Source organism: Cololabis saira, chromosome 11 (genome assembly GCF_033807715.1).
Source record: "Cololabis saira isolate AMF1-May2022 chromosome 11, fColSai1.1, whole genome shotgun sequence".
In the NCBI taxonomy this organism is placed as follows: Eukaryota; Metazoa; Chordata; class Actinopteri; order Beloniformes; family Belonidae; genus Cololabis; species Cololabis saira.
This window is the reverse complement of record NC_084597.1, coordinates 6,662,702-6,678,160: the sequence shown is the minus strand read 5'-3', so window position 1 is coordinate 6,678,160 and position 15,459 is coordinate 6,662,702. Positions and strand designations below refer to the sequence as shown.

General features: G+C 38.9%; 1 protein-coding gene across 1 annotated transcript; it reads right to left on the bottom strand.

Moving 5' to 3' along the window:
- Positions 1-1,569: 1,569 nt before the first annotated feature.
- LOC133454526 (nucleolar protein 14-like) lies at positions 1,570-13,794 on the bottom strand. Its single transcript, XM_061733250.1, has 7 exons — positions 13,631-13,794; positions 11,669-11,822; positions 9,905-10,064; positions 3,168-3,315; positions 2,244-2,362; positions 2,001-2,156; positions 1,570-1,919 (listed from the first exon to the last, which is right to left on the bottom strand). Exons 1-7 carry the CDS (start codon positions 13,784-13,786, stop codon positions 1,820-1,822), a joined length of 993 nt encoding a protein of 330 aa, XP_061589234.1. The 5' UTR covers positions 13,787-13,794; the 3' UTR covers positions 1,570-1,819.
- Positions 13,795-15,459: the final 1,665 nt, after the last annotated feature.

The following is a 15,459-nucleotide window of genomic DNA, read 5'->3' as shown; positions in this document are numbered from 1 at the left end:
TAAACTCTTAATTAAACTCCTCCTAAATGCTATAGAAGCAGTAAAGGGGTACTTAGTATTTCCCACATGACCCACAGATAGAGTAATGATTTTTTTTTTTTTTATTGTTAAACAATAAAACAGACTAAAAGGAGATTTTACACATGCTACTGCAATAACTACTACTATGACTAATAATAATAATAACTAGAAAATTTCATGAAATTTTGATATGGGCATGCCCTACGGCCCATTCGTCCCCTCTCGCTGCTTTGGTTTGGGGCTGTAGTGTTTGTGTTGGGGTGGTTTTATGTCAGTTTGAGGTGTTTACGGTTGTATTGCATTCATTCCTGTGCTCCCAATAGTTATTAAAGGCGTGTGCTTTTTGGCGTCTAGCGCCCCCACGGTAATGCTTTTGACTGAGAATAGTAATGCCCATCGAGGCACGATGGAGACGCATCTAACGATGTATGCCATGCATGGGTGCACGTTCCGGTTCAGGCTACGTTAATGGAAAGGTTTTTTTTCACCATGGTAAAAAAATCCCATCCGAATGAATGGGGCCACTTGGCCTGGATTTTGACAAAAACTTTCCTTAAATCCCAGCTTCATGAAATTTGAGTATGTTGAAGTCCACAGCGTGCCGAGTCGGGGAACCTTTGTACGATGTCTCTACGATAATCTGTCGCCTAGCAACAAGCGTCCAAAGTCAAACGGAAATAAAAAAAAACATGAAAGGTCAATATCACAAAAACTATAATAATTAGCATAATGAGGTTGTAGGGTCCGTTACTTCCAATCGGGCCGAGTGTTTGAAAGTTTCAACGATGTCTCTACGATAAAGTTTGGCCGAGCAATAAGCGTCCGAGTTTTCGCCTTTTTTTTTGCTTTTTGGCAACTAGCGTTGCCACGGTAACCCCTATTACTGAGAAAAGTAATGCCCATCAAGGCATGATGGAGACGCATCCAACGATGTATGCCATGCATGGGTGCACGTTGCGGTTCGGGCCGCATTAACGGACGAAAAAAAGTGCGGAATAATAATAATAAGGAAGAAAAGGGAAACCTTTTCTGGATACTAATATATCGCCTTCATTTTTCAGGTTTTTCCGGCCGTGTTTCACTTTTTGGGGGATTTTTTTTTCCCACATCTGTGCGGGGTCATGCTGTACACCCGCTGGTGCGCAGTGGGACTTTTGCGACTTTAGCATGTTAGCAAAACGCTAGCAGCATTGCCCTTTGGCCCATTCTGGACGATTGCAATATGGTCATGCCACTACTTGGCATGCCCATAATAATATAGAATATTAATCTATTTACAATTTAAGTCCCATTCCGAGCAAAAACAAAGCGAATCGTTTAAACGCATCTCATCTATTGTCAGAGAAGTGTGCTCGTTTCCACCCACTCATGTAAAGTGACCAAGGAAGCTTCACGTTCGCCCACTATTATTGTCAATCTGCTCTTCATCTGATGCACAATGTAAAATTATTTAAATATTAATATTTCTTCTGCCAGAACATCCAGTACCATAAAGATATTATTTATTCCTCTTGTATTTGAGCAAATCATCACGACCACTCGAGTCCAATATTTTCTGTTTTATTTACCGACACTTGAAACTACAGAATCCATTTCTTACGTCAAAAACCGGCACATCAGAAAATGCTATCGTGACATCACACCGTCAACCAGCGTTAAAATGTCTTCGATAGTGGAAATCATTGAAAATTCATGTAAATTCATACATATATTTATATATATATAAAAAAGGTCATTTGGAGAAGACTGTATGAAAAGCCACAGATGACGGGGATCAGAGGAGAGTGAAATCTGGACTTCACTTGTTCTTCTTCTTCCTCTTCAGAGCTTTCCACTCTCCCTCTTGTGTGGCCAAGTTGCCGAAGAGTTCCCTCACCTTCCTTTTCCTCTCCGAATCCCTGAAACACGCAGAGTGGATTTGTTAGAGGCTCTCAGTGAAACCAGCTTTGGTTGCCGTCTGTACAGAGTTTTATCCCCACCTGTTCATGGTCTCGTTGAGTTTCTCTCTGGCCAGGAAGCGCGAGTCCTTCCTGATCTCCCTCAGAGCTCCCTTGAACTCCTTCTTGTACTTGTGCTTCAGTCGCTCCTTCTCTCTCTCCTCCCTGGTGCTCCCACGCTTCTTTCCGTAATCCAAGCTGATCAAAGACGAGATAAACACACACACATGAGTGCCGCTGTAAATCTGCCCGTTTTGGATGAATAATACCTATTCTGGTACTTACATTTCAACGATCTTGGGTGTGAACAGCTTCAGAGGGATGGGCTTCTTCTTCTCAAACACTAGCCGACTGCGAGTCGCAGGAGCAACGCTGATGGCGTCCAAGATCTCACCGTGACGCTCCTGCAACGAAACTCAGCTGAATCAACTGAAAGTACGACGACATAGAAAAGAAGGATGCAAAAGGGAGGATGCCGATCCGATAGGGCTGGGGATCGATTCAAATGTCAAGAATCGATTGGATTCCGGTTCTTAAGATTCAGAATCGATTATCAAGATTTGATTCGATTCCGATATTGATTTGGGTTAGTGTTATTAAAACTGTTTTTTCAGCTGTTGCATGAATTATATGACTGTAGTTCTGCAACATATTACTACTAGTATTATATTGAGATTAAACAGCAAGTATTGCAGCTAATGATGCTGTAAGGACCAATCAGCTCCCAGAATGCTGATAGAACTGCTTTCAGAAACATCATGTGGTTTTATTTTTTCCCACATTCCATTTTTATTTGTTCCATTTTCGGTCTATTTTGTTTTTTTAATTTTTGAGCATATGGTTTTTAGCATTTTTTGCAAATGTAACCCCAAGACAGTATATAAAGTAATGAAATATAGAAAATGTATGCAGTTATAACCTAACACTTTAATGTTTTCATACCTTTAAACATATTTAAAGGCAAAAACATGGCACCAGTTATTCTCGTGTCCAACAAAACATTCCTTTTTGGGGATAAACAAAAAAATAACCAAAAGTTGTAATGTAATGATGAAATGATGAAAAAAAAAATACATAAATAAATTTTAAAAAAATAAATAAATAAATCGATCTTTAGACATATGAATCGATTTTTAGGAATTAATATGAGAATCGATTTAGAATTGGGAAATCGATGTTTTCAACACAGGCCTACGATCCGACACTCACCTGAAGGGCTTTGGGTAATGTTTGGGTGGGAAGATGCTCGGACAGAAGCGTTCTGATTGGCTGAAAGATGTGTGTAAAGGACGTGAGGTCTTTGTAGAGCAGGCAGCATCTCTTCACCAGGTCCAGGCAAATACACAAACACGTCAGCCTGTGAAGACACACATGTAGGATTAGATGTAGGTGTTTAATTTAGTAGTTATTATTATTTGATCATATCTTCCCTACTGCTGAGATCGGCCCATCCCACCCTTCGTCCGCTTCAAATTTCACCGGCTTTATTCAAACTTTTCCCATAAATCATGGCAAAAGTCAGGTTTTTAGTAGTTTGTAAATTGTAACTACAATTTTTGTCCACAAGTAAACAGTAGTGATGCACCGATTGTTCGGTAACTGAAATTGTTCGGCCGAAAATGGCAAGAAAACACTTTCGGTGTTCGATGGAATAAGTGGGGAAAAAAACTGAACAATTAATTTTACCTAACATTCACCAGGAGGTGGAACCAAAACAACATAATGCTGGGGAACATAAAAAAATGAAATTTTTTTATGTTCAATAAATATTTTCTACCTTGTAATTTTGTAAAAGATTTTTTTCTTTGAAAAGCATGCCTAAATCAAATGTATTTGATTTATGCAATGGTGAAAAAATTGGCAAAATAAATGAAAAACTGCTGAAGAACCATGTTCGGTATTGTTCGGTATTCGGCCAAGTGTTTATTATTATTTTCGGTTTCGGTCACAAATTTTCATTTCGGTGCATCACTAGTAAACAGTTTCTAAAATTTTAAAATAAGTAATAACATGCTGCATAAAATAACTGGATTTTAAATTAATGCTTCTCAACTGGTGGGCCAGGACCCCAAAACTGGACTGCAGACCAGTTTTCAGACCTACTTCTTAGTTGTTGCAATTTCTTTTCATGTTTTGCTAAAAAAAAAAAAAAAAAAAAAAAAAAAAAACCAGTTGACTTAAAAATCCATGTTGCTGAAATGTTTTCGTTAAGTCCGCCTTGTTTTATCCACGTTTTATTAAGGGATACTCAGCTAAAGCTGTATATCTATAGTCTTTCTGGATAGGTTTAACCTTCGTCTGGTGTTAGGGTCGCCACCGACCCGTTCTTAGGTTTTAAATTCATAAAGCTACCACAAAAATCCGTTTATTGCATCAAGGCTTTTTGACTTTGTCAAGAACCTCTATTTCAACAAAATAATATAAAAAAAAATGTTGTCACTAAATTATAAAATGCTATGGTTGAAATTGTTACCTTTGTGGTGTTAGGGTCGGTTTCGACCCGGTTATAAAATTATGCTTATAAAGCAATAATTAGAGCCAAAACTGAAATCATAAGTGCACTGTCAGACAGCCAGCTCCTCTCCCAGTCATGTGAGCTTCAGTGGATTCTCATTTTGGATTTTTGTCTTCCAGTTTAACTGCACATAAACAAAAGCAAATAAAGTCGGGCATGTCCAGCCATGTAGGTCAATTCACTCATTTCACTTGCAGAGTGCACATCTCCAGTTTGCAGCATGCAAAGATGAGAAGAAGATTTACAGTAAGCCAAGTTCTGGACTATATTTTTGGTGAAAATGATAGAGACGACAATGAGCAGCATAGTGATGCAGAGGAGCAGGATTCTGAGGAGGAAGATGATGTGGAGTATCATCCAGAAGATACTGACACATCTGGTGAGTCTGACGAGGAGGTCACTGGTGCTGAAGCTTATCCTGCTGAAAAATTCAAGTCCAAAAATGGAAAGATACTTTGGAGCTCAGTACCTCATGATGTACATGGCAGGGCAGCTGCTGAAAATGTCATCAAAAAGACCCCTGGAATCACAAGGTTTGCTGTGACAAGAGTCAGAGATATCAAAACACGTTTTGAGCTATTTATGCCATTGTCAATAAAAAGAGTCATAATTGCTATGACAAACCTTGAAGGGGAAAAAAGTCCATGGCGACATGTGGAAAGACATGGATGAGGAATGCCTGGATGCTTATATTGGTGTCCTTCTTCTTGCTGGAGTGTACAGATCCTGCAATGAGTCCACTGATCTCTGGGATGCATCGACAGGCAGAAATATTTTCTGGGCAACAATGTCACTTCAGACCTTTCGAATGATATCACGAGTCCTCAGATTTGACCACAGGAATACCAGAGCAAGATCTGACAAGCTTGCCCCCATCAGGGATGTCTGGGAGAAATGTATTCAGCTCCTTCCACTGATGTTCAACCCAGGACCAGAGGTGACAGTGGATGAACGTCTTCTCCCTTTCCGAGGAAAACGCCCCTTCTGCCAATACATACCCAGTAAGCCAGGGAAGTACGGCATAAAAATCTGGGCAGCCTGCGATGCCAAAAACAGCTACTGATTTACACAGGCAAAGCTGCGAGTGGCATCCCTGAGAAGAACCAAGGAAAACGTGTGGTCCTTGATTTGACTACTGGCCTGCAGGGTCACAATATCACTTGTGACAATTTTTTAAAGTTCTATTGCTGAAAAAATACTTTTGTTCCATTTCCTTGAGGTAAATGTATATGGGTCGAAATTGACCCATAACACCATAGATGTTATTATAGTTAATAATACTAAAATAAAAAAATAAATGAAACAAATTTATTTAAGAGATGTGTTCTAATATGCCTCAGTAATAGCCAGGTAACACAACAACCTTTTATTTATTCATATGATTCTCTTGAGGTTCATTTGACCAGTTTTTTAATTTGAAATCAAGGGCTATACTGACAAAAAAAGGCCCAGAGTTCCCACACCAAAAATATTAAAACCAATATTTTCATGGATAAGGAAGCCTAACAATGTAACCAAGAGATGAGAAACAAATTGGATGATGGATAATTGCTTTTAGTGTATTTTAGAGATGATTTAAAACACGGGTCAAAACCGACCCGTTAACATCGGAGATGGTAACAGAAAGCTAACACCAGACAAAGGTTAATGGAAACTCAAAACAAAAACAGAGAAAAGCTTCAATACTGGACCACCAGCACTGTCTGCATCAACCTCTTGAGAAGCATTTGCAAAATCTGACTGCAAACATTCAATTCTCAAAAGCATAGAAGCTCAGTAGCTGCATATGACTAGTTTAAGTTGTAAAATGCTCTCAGTGTTGCTGCATGTCTCCATTTTCATCCATCCAGACACACTTCAGGCTGCAGCAGTAGTGACTACAACCACCTGCAGTCTGCATGAAGCTGGTGGTGAGCACCTGCAACCCAGACTGCCCTGAGGTCAGAAATCCGGACAGAACTGGTGTGAGGACGAGCGGCAATCAGGAATGGGCGATATTTAAGAATTTGTAAAATCTCACGGTAAAAATGATAAAGTCCCATTGACAACGTTTTTGTGTAAAGTCTGATTTAGAAATCAGAGAAAGAAAGAAAGAACGAAAGAAAGAAAGAAAGAAATGAGCCAGAAAGAAAGAAAGAAAGAAAGAAAGAAAGAAAGAAAGAAAGAAAGAAAGAAAGAAAGAAAGAAAGAAAGAAAGAAAGAAAGAAAGAAAGAAAGAAAGAAAGAAAGAAAGAAAGAAAGAAAGAAAGAAAGAAAGAAAGAAAGAAAGAAAGAAAGAAAGAAAGAAAGAAAGAAAGAAAGAAAGAAAGAAAGATAAATTCCCGTTGATACGTGTTTGTGTAACAAACATGGAGGATCTGAGTTATTACAGTTTTACAGTACAGGTGTAACTCATTTAATTGGTTTTTATTAATTCAATTTAATTGTTGTAGTTTAGTATTTAGTATCTTTTAGAGCAGTGATTTGGCTCCAAAGACTGAATGTGGTGATAGATTTATAGTTACAAAGATGGAATTGAATTGGTATTTTTTCTATCGTCATTTTTATCGTTATCGGGATAAATGCCAGAAATGATCGTGATACATTTTTTAGTCCATACCGCCCATCCCAAGCTGCGATGCGTTCATGACCTTATCTGAGAGACTGGAACAGATCGGGAGTAGAAATGTATTGATCATGTTTAGGCCTGCAGAAGTTAACATTCTCTGTGGCTCTTAAATAAAATATAATATTACAGTTTCTGTCCAGCATAACTGCTTCTAAACGGCGTTAAAGCGTTTTTTTAAATGTTAAGAGAAGCCGTTTTGTCTGAGTATAAATAAAAATGTACTTTGTTGCGCCACCGGAGCCTGTTTACAAGCTCCGCGTCGCGCCCACACAACAGCTGCTGTGTGAAACTGTGCAGGCGACTCATGAATCACACGAGCAGCTGCTGCGAAAAACACCTGCTGAATGCAGGTAAACCTGTCTGAGGTTTTCACACATGTACGGAGTCTGGGAAGCAATTACAAGCATGCTGTCTGTCAACTCTGAGAAAAGTGCACCTCAAAGTTGGTTTGAAAGTGTTTGAAAGCTGCAACGTTCAAGTTAATCCGTCTCTGTTCTCGTCTTCTGGACCATTTCATGAAAATAAAAAGGAAAAGAAAAGGAGGAAGACTCAGCATTCCTGCTGTGTAGGCCTGTGTTGAAAAAATCGATTTTCCGATTCTCATATTAATTCCTAAAAATCGATTCTTATGTCTAAAGATCGATTTTTTTTATCATTACATTTTCCCCTGTTGAACTTTAATCCCAGTAGTCGGACACACAGTTTGTCATGACACTTCTGAAAAATGCCAGGTACTTCATGGCAATATGTGTGCGTGGTGACAGAATAAATTAGATAAGCTAAAATGATTTGTTTACTGAATGAACTGTTGCAATTTCTTTCTTTTTTGCACTTTAAATGGATATTGAAAGGCCTGTTTGAGTTATTTATTTCTTAGGTATTTCAAAATAATTATTGTGAATTTATTATTTCACTAGTTATTTTACAGTCATATAATTCAGGCAACAGCTCAAAAAACATTTTAACTAACACTAACCCAAATCAATATCGAATCGCTGTTAAAATGATCAACTCGCATACATTTTAATATTTTTAATATATTTTTATCATTCTGCCTGCACTGCTGAAAGCACTTTTGCTTTTACTCATTTATTATGGTTACTATGTGCCGTTTTAATGTTTTAATTGTTCTTTTGGTATGTCTGTGTTTGTATCAGGGTCGGCGCTAGAGCAAATATTCAGAGGGGGCACGAGGCTTATTAGGGCGGGCACCAAATCAGTCGTGTAGGACAGCAGCATTTTAAGGAAAAAAGTGCATTCTCACTACTTTCTTTTCTTTAATCTGTCTAAAACATGTGGAGAAATCAAATCACTTAGGTGGAAATAATGCAAGGAAGCGCACATTTTACTTTGACTGAAAACGTTTTAAGCCTTTTTCACATAGAGTGCGCACAGCGGCAGCCGCCGCCGGCTTTGCCATTCATTGTGTATGTGCTGCGGCTCCGCACAAGGGCGCAGGGTCTGCAGCCGAGGTCGGTGGCGCGGATCACGGCGCACGCCGGGATGGGCGTCTTTGTGAGTCTGTGTGAGGAGCTGTGGGATGTGAGACTGCAGGCCTATCGGGACATCAATAAAAAGGGACAAAAATGGAGAGAAATCTCCTAGAATATGGACATAGGCTACCTGGTGTTTAAAAGTGGTAGAAGTGTGATATTCTTTTGCTCTTTTAACAATAAAATGTTAATTTAAAATAAAATATAGCATTTTCATGCCTCATATCAGGATCAATTGAATCATTTATCAATATTATGAAACTTTTTTTCAGTCGCCAAGCAACCTGCAAAAAAATATGTTCAGGGGTCTCCAACCCTGGTCCTGGATCCACCTATCCAGCATGTTTTAGGTGTCTCCCTGCATGAACACACCTGATTCTAATCAATGGTCGTCATTAACTTGTCATCAAGGTTTGGACAACTCTGTTGTGGACACAGCTCCTTGTATCATGGTGTGCTGAAGCAGGGGAAGATCTAAAACATGCTGGATATGGTGCTCTCCAGGACCTGAGTTGGAGACCCATGCGCGCAGGCGCGCCCTGTTTTGCGACGACTCTGCGCCACCCCGGCGCTGTTGCCGTGTTCTATGTTAAAAGGGCTTTACTCGTAACACACAGCAAGGTCACATACATGTTTTTAATATATCAAGTTGATCCGTTCATGCCCCGACAGAGCGGGGGAACGGCAGGCAGCAGGCCGGCTGTCAGAGCTGACCGCCGGCTCTGCTGCGCCGGGCGAGGCGCAAAGTGGGGTGCAGGTTGTGAGATGGCAGAGTCTAGAACTAGAAGTCAGGTTCTGTTGAAGGGGCTGACTGGACAGACTGCCACCAGGATGGCTGAGTCTGTGTTGGATGGAGAGGAGGACAGTGTAATGGAGGAGCGCTTTCGGGAAATTTGTTTACCACCAAAGAAGAAAAGTGAGGGGGCACAGTGACTGAAGTAAGCGGGCACTGCCCCCTGGTGCCCCCCCATGACGCCGACACTGGTTTGTATGATGACTGTTTTCCCAGACTGCTAAAAGAATTTCCGCTAGAGGGACAATAAAAATGACTCTGACTCTGGATCGAATCATGATAATCGATTCTGAATATTAAGAATCGGAATCGAATCGATTCTTGACATTTGAATGGATCCCCAGCCCTACTGCTGTGTCCATTATAACCTTGAGAAAGTTATCACTTTTATATTTTTTAAACACTCCACTTATTAACTGCTAACTGAGGCGTAGTAAGACACAAGAATACACTTGTGCGGTGAAAATACAGACTGATGATATTCTTTTATTTCCTCAGGATTGTATTTGTTTGAGGTGTGAGCAGCTTCTCTTGTACCTGTGCTGATCTCTGTCCCGGTCACTGCTGAGCTCCAGCTGCTGCGTAGCAGCCAGTGGTGTCGCTTTCTCGCTCCAGCTCTCGCAGGACTCTGGGTCCGTCAGCACCAACAGGTCGCTGTGTTTCCCCGTCGGCCTGAACGGAGGCACCGCCGCGTGACCTGCAACACATGGAGTTTCATACCTCTCAAACCAGGCCTGTGTTGAAAAAAATCTATTCTCCAATTTTAAATAGATTCTCATAATAATTCCTAAAAATCGATTCATATGTCTAAAGATCAGTGGTGTAAAATAACGAAGTACAAGTACTTCGTTACTGTACTTAAATAAGATTTTTGAGAATTTGTACTTTTATTGATACTTTTATTTTTCTGTACTTTTACTTTTACTTCGTTACATTTTCAAGGAAAAAAAAAAAATCGTACTTTTAATCCGCTATATTTAAAATTGGACACGTCGTTACTCGCTACAAATTAAATTCTTACATTAAATGAAAATGTAGGCTATTGCCGTGAGAACAGCACACTGGGGCTGTGCTCATAGAGTAGCCTATAAGCGGCTGCGCTCCAAGGTGGGCGGAGTTCTGCTGCGTGGCTACTTTGAAGACACAAGCAGTGCTGAAAATGGAGGAGGAACGACACACGCTCTCGAAAAAAAAAAAAAGCGAACTCAGCAAAGAATATATTCTGGAGAAATTAATATGGGGTAATGGAGACAAACGCTAAAGGGGTCAGAATAATATCACCATTGTTCACCATTAGTTGTAAGCAAATACTTGGAATAAAGCCATTTTCGACAGCATGCCAATGTTGGGACTTCATTTTTTTGCAATCCTTTTGAAAATTATTTTGTACTTTGTACTTTTTACTTTTGTACTTAAGTAAATTTTACACCATGTACTTGTGGTACTTTATTATATTTCATTTGAGGTACTTTTATACTTTTACTTAAGTAATGTTCTTAATGGGTACTTTTTACTTAAGTAATTTTCAAGCAGAAAATCTGTACTTTTACTTAAGTACAATATTTTTGTACTTTTTCCACCTCTGCTAAAGATCGATTTAAAAAAAAAAAAGAAAAAAAAAAAAAAAAATGTTATCATTACATTACAACTTTTTGGTATTTTTTTGTTTATGCCCAAAAAAGGAATGTTTTGTTTGGACACGAGAATAACTGGTGCCATGTTTTTGCCTTTAAATATGTTTAAAGGTATGAAAACATTAAAGTTTTCAGTTATAATTGCATACATTGTCTATATTTCTTTGCTTTATATATTGTCTTGGGGTTACATTTGAAAAAAAAAAGCTAAAAACCAAATGCTCAAAAATTAAAAAACCAAAATAGACCGAAAATGGAACAAATAAAAACGGAATGTGGGAAAAAATAAAAGCGATTTCATCCGTCTCTGTTTCCTCCCTGGATCTGTTTGATAATTCTGACCCACATGATGTTTCTGAAAGCAGTTCTATCAGCATTCTGGGAGCTGATTGGTCCTTACAGCATCATTAGCTGCAATACTTGCTGTTAAATATCAATATAATACTAGTATTAATATGTTGCATAACTACAGTCATATAATTCATGCAACAGCTGAAAAAACGGTTTTATTAACAGTAACCCAAATCGAATCGGATCGAATCGTGATAATCGATTCTGAATCTTAAGAATCGGAATCGATTCTTGACATTTGAACCGATCCCCAGCCCTATCTCAAACATGTAAGACAGACTGGTGGGAAGACTGTGCAGCCTGAGCGTGGAGATACCTGGAGAAGACTTGTCCTTCACTGCTAAGCGCAGCGTCCCCGTCAGGAAGTTGATGAGCTCAGGAATGAAGCGTTTGGACAGCGAGACGTACTCCACTGCCAGAGAGCAGAGCACCAGACCCGACGTGAGGTCCTGGAGCGACCGCACCGGACACTAAACGTTTCAAAACATACAGAAAAACAAGGCATGGAAAAACTTATTCATGCATTCATTTTCAGTAGGATGGATTATTGCAATCGCATCTTTACAGGCTTTAACAAGAAATCTATCAGGCAGCTGCAGCTGATCCAGAACGCTGATCCAGAGTCCTTACAAACACCAGGAAACTGGACCATATTACACCAGGAAACTGGACCATATTACACCAGGAAACTGGACCATATTACACCAGGAAACTGGACCATATTACACCAGGAAACTGGACCACATTACACCGGTCATGAAATCACTACACTGGCTTCCAGTGAGTCAAAGGATAGAGTTTAAAATCTTACTGCTGGTCTACAAAGCACTGAATGGTCTTGTACCAAAATACATGCTACATCTGTTAGTTCCTATGAAGCTCCCAGACCCCTGAGGTTCATCTGGATCTGGTTTGTTGTGGTTCCAGAACCAGAACCAAGCAAGGTGAGGCAGCGTTCAGTTATTCTGCTCCTCACCGGTGGAACAAACTTCCTGTAGACCTGAGGTCTGCTCCAACTGTAGATCCTTTAAATCAGGATAAAAACATTAGTTTACTGAAGCGTACTCTTAAATTAAATACTTGCCTGCTGTACCCTACTGCCCTTATTTTTATTTTTAACAGCTTGTGCTTTTTATTAGTTTTACTTCTTTTCTTATCATTTTATTTATTATTTTACCTCCTTTTCTCATAATTTTATTTACTGTTTATTTGTGTCCTTGCTGCTTTTAATGTCGATGTAAAGCACCTTGAATCACCTTGTGTTTGAATTGTGCTATATAAATAAACTTGCCTTGCCGTAAAAATCATTTCAGCATTCATAGATGCTGTACATCAGGGATATTCAATTGGCGGCCCCGCGGGCCACATGCGGCCCGCCAGGAGCTTTTATGTGGCCCCTGGTCATATTTCAAAAAAGGGGGGTGTTTGTTGAATTTTATTTTTTTTTTCGGCCGAAAATAGCAAAAAAAAAAAACACTTTCGGTGTTCGGTGGAATAAGTGGGGAAAAACCTGAACAGTTAATAACAGCTGGAGTGAGGGAGCAGTGTTAAACGCAGCAAACCTGTCAGCATGTCAGATCATTACTTGGATGTGGGGAAAAAGCAAAGGACACGAGAAATGATCCAGGCTGAGTTGGATTTGAGAAAAGCCGCTTGGTGATGGAGGCGGTCACGGGCGCGCACAGCACAGGGAGATCGGGGAGAGAGCGCAGAGAGAAGGGCCGAATGCGGTGGAGAACCCTCACTATATGTTTGACGAGATCCTCCAAGAAAATAACCCAGATTTTTACAATTATTATACAAGGCTTCAAATTGCGGAGATCAGCCCCATCCCGCGACGCCGATTAACTGGATTTTGAATGGGAGATAATTTTTTTCATTTGAATAAGTGAGGACTTTGCATTTCAGATGGAACTTCTAAGTCTCCTATAATTCGTGATTGTTTAGTTTGCTGATATAATGCACAGATGTGTCATTAATAAAGGAGCTTATGGTTAATATTTTGGTTGCTTATTTATAACATCAAACTGGCTACTATGACTTAAATGCTTGTGTTCAATGCTTAATATAATATTCAAATAAGGAAATCTTGGTGGAAAGTGGTGCTTTGTCATTATGGCGTGTTTTATTAAAAGTAGGTCATATCAATTTCATTAAGTTTGCACAATGCATGGTTTCAAAATGAACTTGCATTCAGACGGGGGTTCTGGGGGAGAGGCGGGGGTTCTGGGGGAGACGGGGGGTTCTGGGGGAGGCGGGGTTCTGGGGAGGCGTGTACCTTGCAGAGAGTCTGGCTGATGTACAGCAGCGCCGGAGTGGTAACCGGGTGTCTGAAGTCGGAGGTGGGAAACAGCACCTGCGTCACCTTCAGGTAAATGATCTTCAAACAAAGGAACAAAAACACACTCAATACTTTTGTTAAATTCGGATCCATCAACTGAAGATCAGCCGGCTCGTCTGCCTCACTTTCATTTTTACTAAAGTCCTTTTAAACTCTTTAAACTCGTTGTTTTTGTGACTTAACATCCTAAGTAGGGATGGCCGGTATGGACAAAAACATTTATCACGATAATTTCTGGCATTTATCCCAATAACGACAAAAAAAAAATACCAATACAAAAAGTGTCATCAACGGGAATGAATATTTCTTTCTTTCTTTCTTCTTTCTTTCTTCTTTCTTTCTGGCTCATTTCTTTCGTTTCTTTCTTTCAGCTCATTCTTCTTTCTTTCTTTCTTTCTCTCTTCTTTCTGGCTCATTCTCTTTCTTGTCCTTCTTTCTTTCAGGCTCATTTCTTTCTTTCTTTCTTTCTTTCTTTCAGACTCATTTCTTTCTTTCTTTCTTTCTTTCTTTCTGGCTCATTTCTTTCTTTCTTTCTTTCAGACTCATTTCTTTCTTTCTTTCAGGCTCATTTCTTTCTTTCTTTCTTTCTTTCTTTATTTCTGGCTAATTTCTTTCTTTCTTTCTTTCTTTCTCTTCTCTTTCTTTCTTCTTTCTGGCTCATTTCTTTCTTTCTTTCTTTCTTTCTTTCTTTCTTCTTCTTTCAGACTCATTTCTTTCTTCTTTCTTTCTTCTTTCTTTCTCTTTCTTTCTTTCTGGCTCATTTCTTTCTTTCTTTCAGACTCATTTCTTTCTTTCTTTCAGACTCATTTCTTTCTTTCTTTCAGACTCATTTCGTTCTTTCTTTCAGACTCATTTCTTTCTTTCTTTCAGGCTCATTTCTTTCTTTCTTTCTTCAGGCTCATTTCTTTCTTTCTTTCTTTCTTTCTTCTTTCTTTCAGGCTCATTTCTTTCTTTATTTCTTTCTTCTTTCTTTCAGGCTCATTTTCTTTCTTTATTTCTTTCTTTCTTTCTTTTCAGGCTCATTTCTTTCTTTCTTTCTTTCTTTCTTTCTTTCAGGCTCATTTCTTTCTTTCAGGCTCATTTCTTTCTTTATTTCTTTCTTTCAGACTCATTTCTTTCTTTCTTTCTTTTCATTCTTTCAGGCTCATTTCTTTCTTTATGTCTTTCTTTCAGGCTCATTTCTTCTTTATGTCTTTCTTTCAGGCTCATTTCTTTCTTTCTTTCAGACTCATTTCTTTCTTTCTTTCTTTCTTTCAGACTCATTTCTTTCTTTCTTTCTTTCTTTCAGGCTCATTTCTTTCTTTCTTTCTTTCTTTCAGGCTCATTTCTTTTCTTTCTTTCTTTCTTTCTTTCTTTCAGACTCCTTTCTTTCTATCTTTCTTTCTTCTTCTTTCTTTCTTTCTTCTTTCTTTCTTTCTTTCTTTCTTTTCTTTCTTTCTTTCAGGCTCATTTCTTTCTTATTTCTTTCAGGCTCATTTCTTTCTTTCTTTCTTTCTTTCTTTCTTTCTTTCTTTCAGGCTCATTTCTTTCTTTCAGGCTCATTTCTTTCTTTATTTCTGTCTTTCAGACTCATTTCTTTATTTCTTTCTTTCTTTTCTTTCAGGCTCATTTCTTTCTTTCTTTCTTTCAGGCTCATTTCTTCTTTCTTTCTTTCTTTCTTTCAGACTCATTTCTTTCTTTCTTTCTTTCTTTCAGACTCATTTCTTTCTTTCTTTCTTTCTTTCAGACTCATTTCTTTCTTCTTCTTTCTTTCTTTCTTTCTTTCT

Bases quoted from the DNA above. Each gene is read 5' to 3' on its own strand.
- LOC133454526 (XM_061733250.1), bottom strand. From the start codon at position 13,786: ATGGATCCGAATTTAACAAAAGTATTGAGTGTGTTTTTGTTCCTTTGT. The intron at 11,823-13,630 runs GTACACGCCTCC...TGAAACGTTTAG, and splicing joins TCAGCCAGACTCTCTGCAAG to TGTCCGGTGCGGTCGCTCCA. The intron at 2,157-2,243 runs GTAAGTACCAGA...GTCTTTGATCAG, and splicing joins ACACCCAAGATCGTTGAAAT to CTTGGATTACGGAAAGAAGC.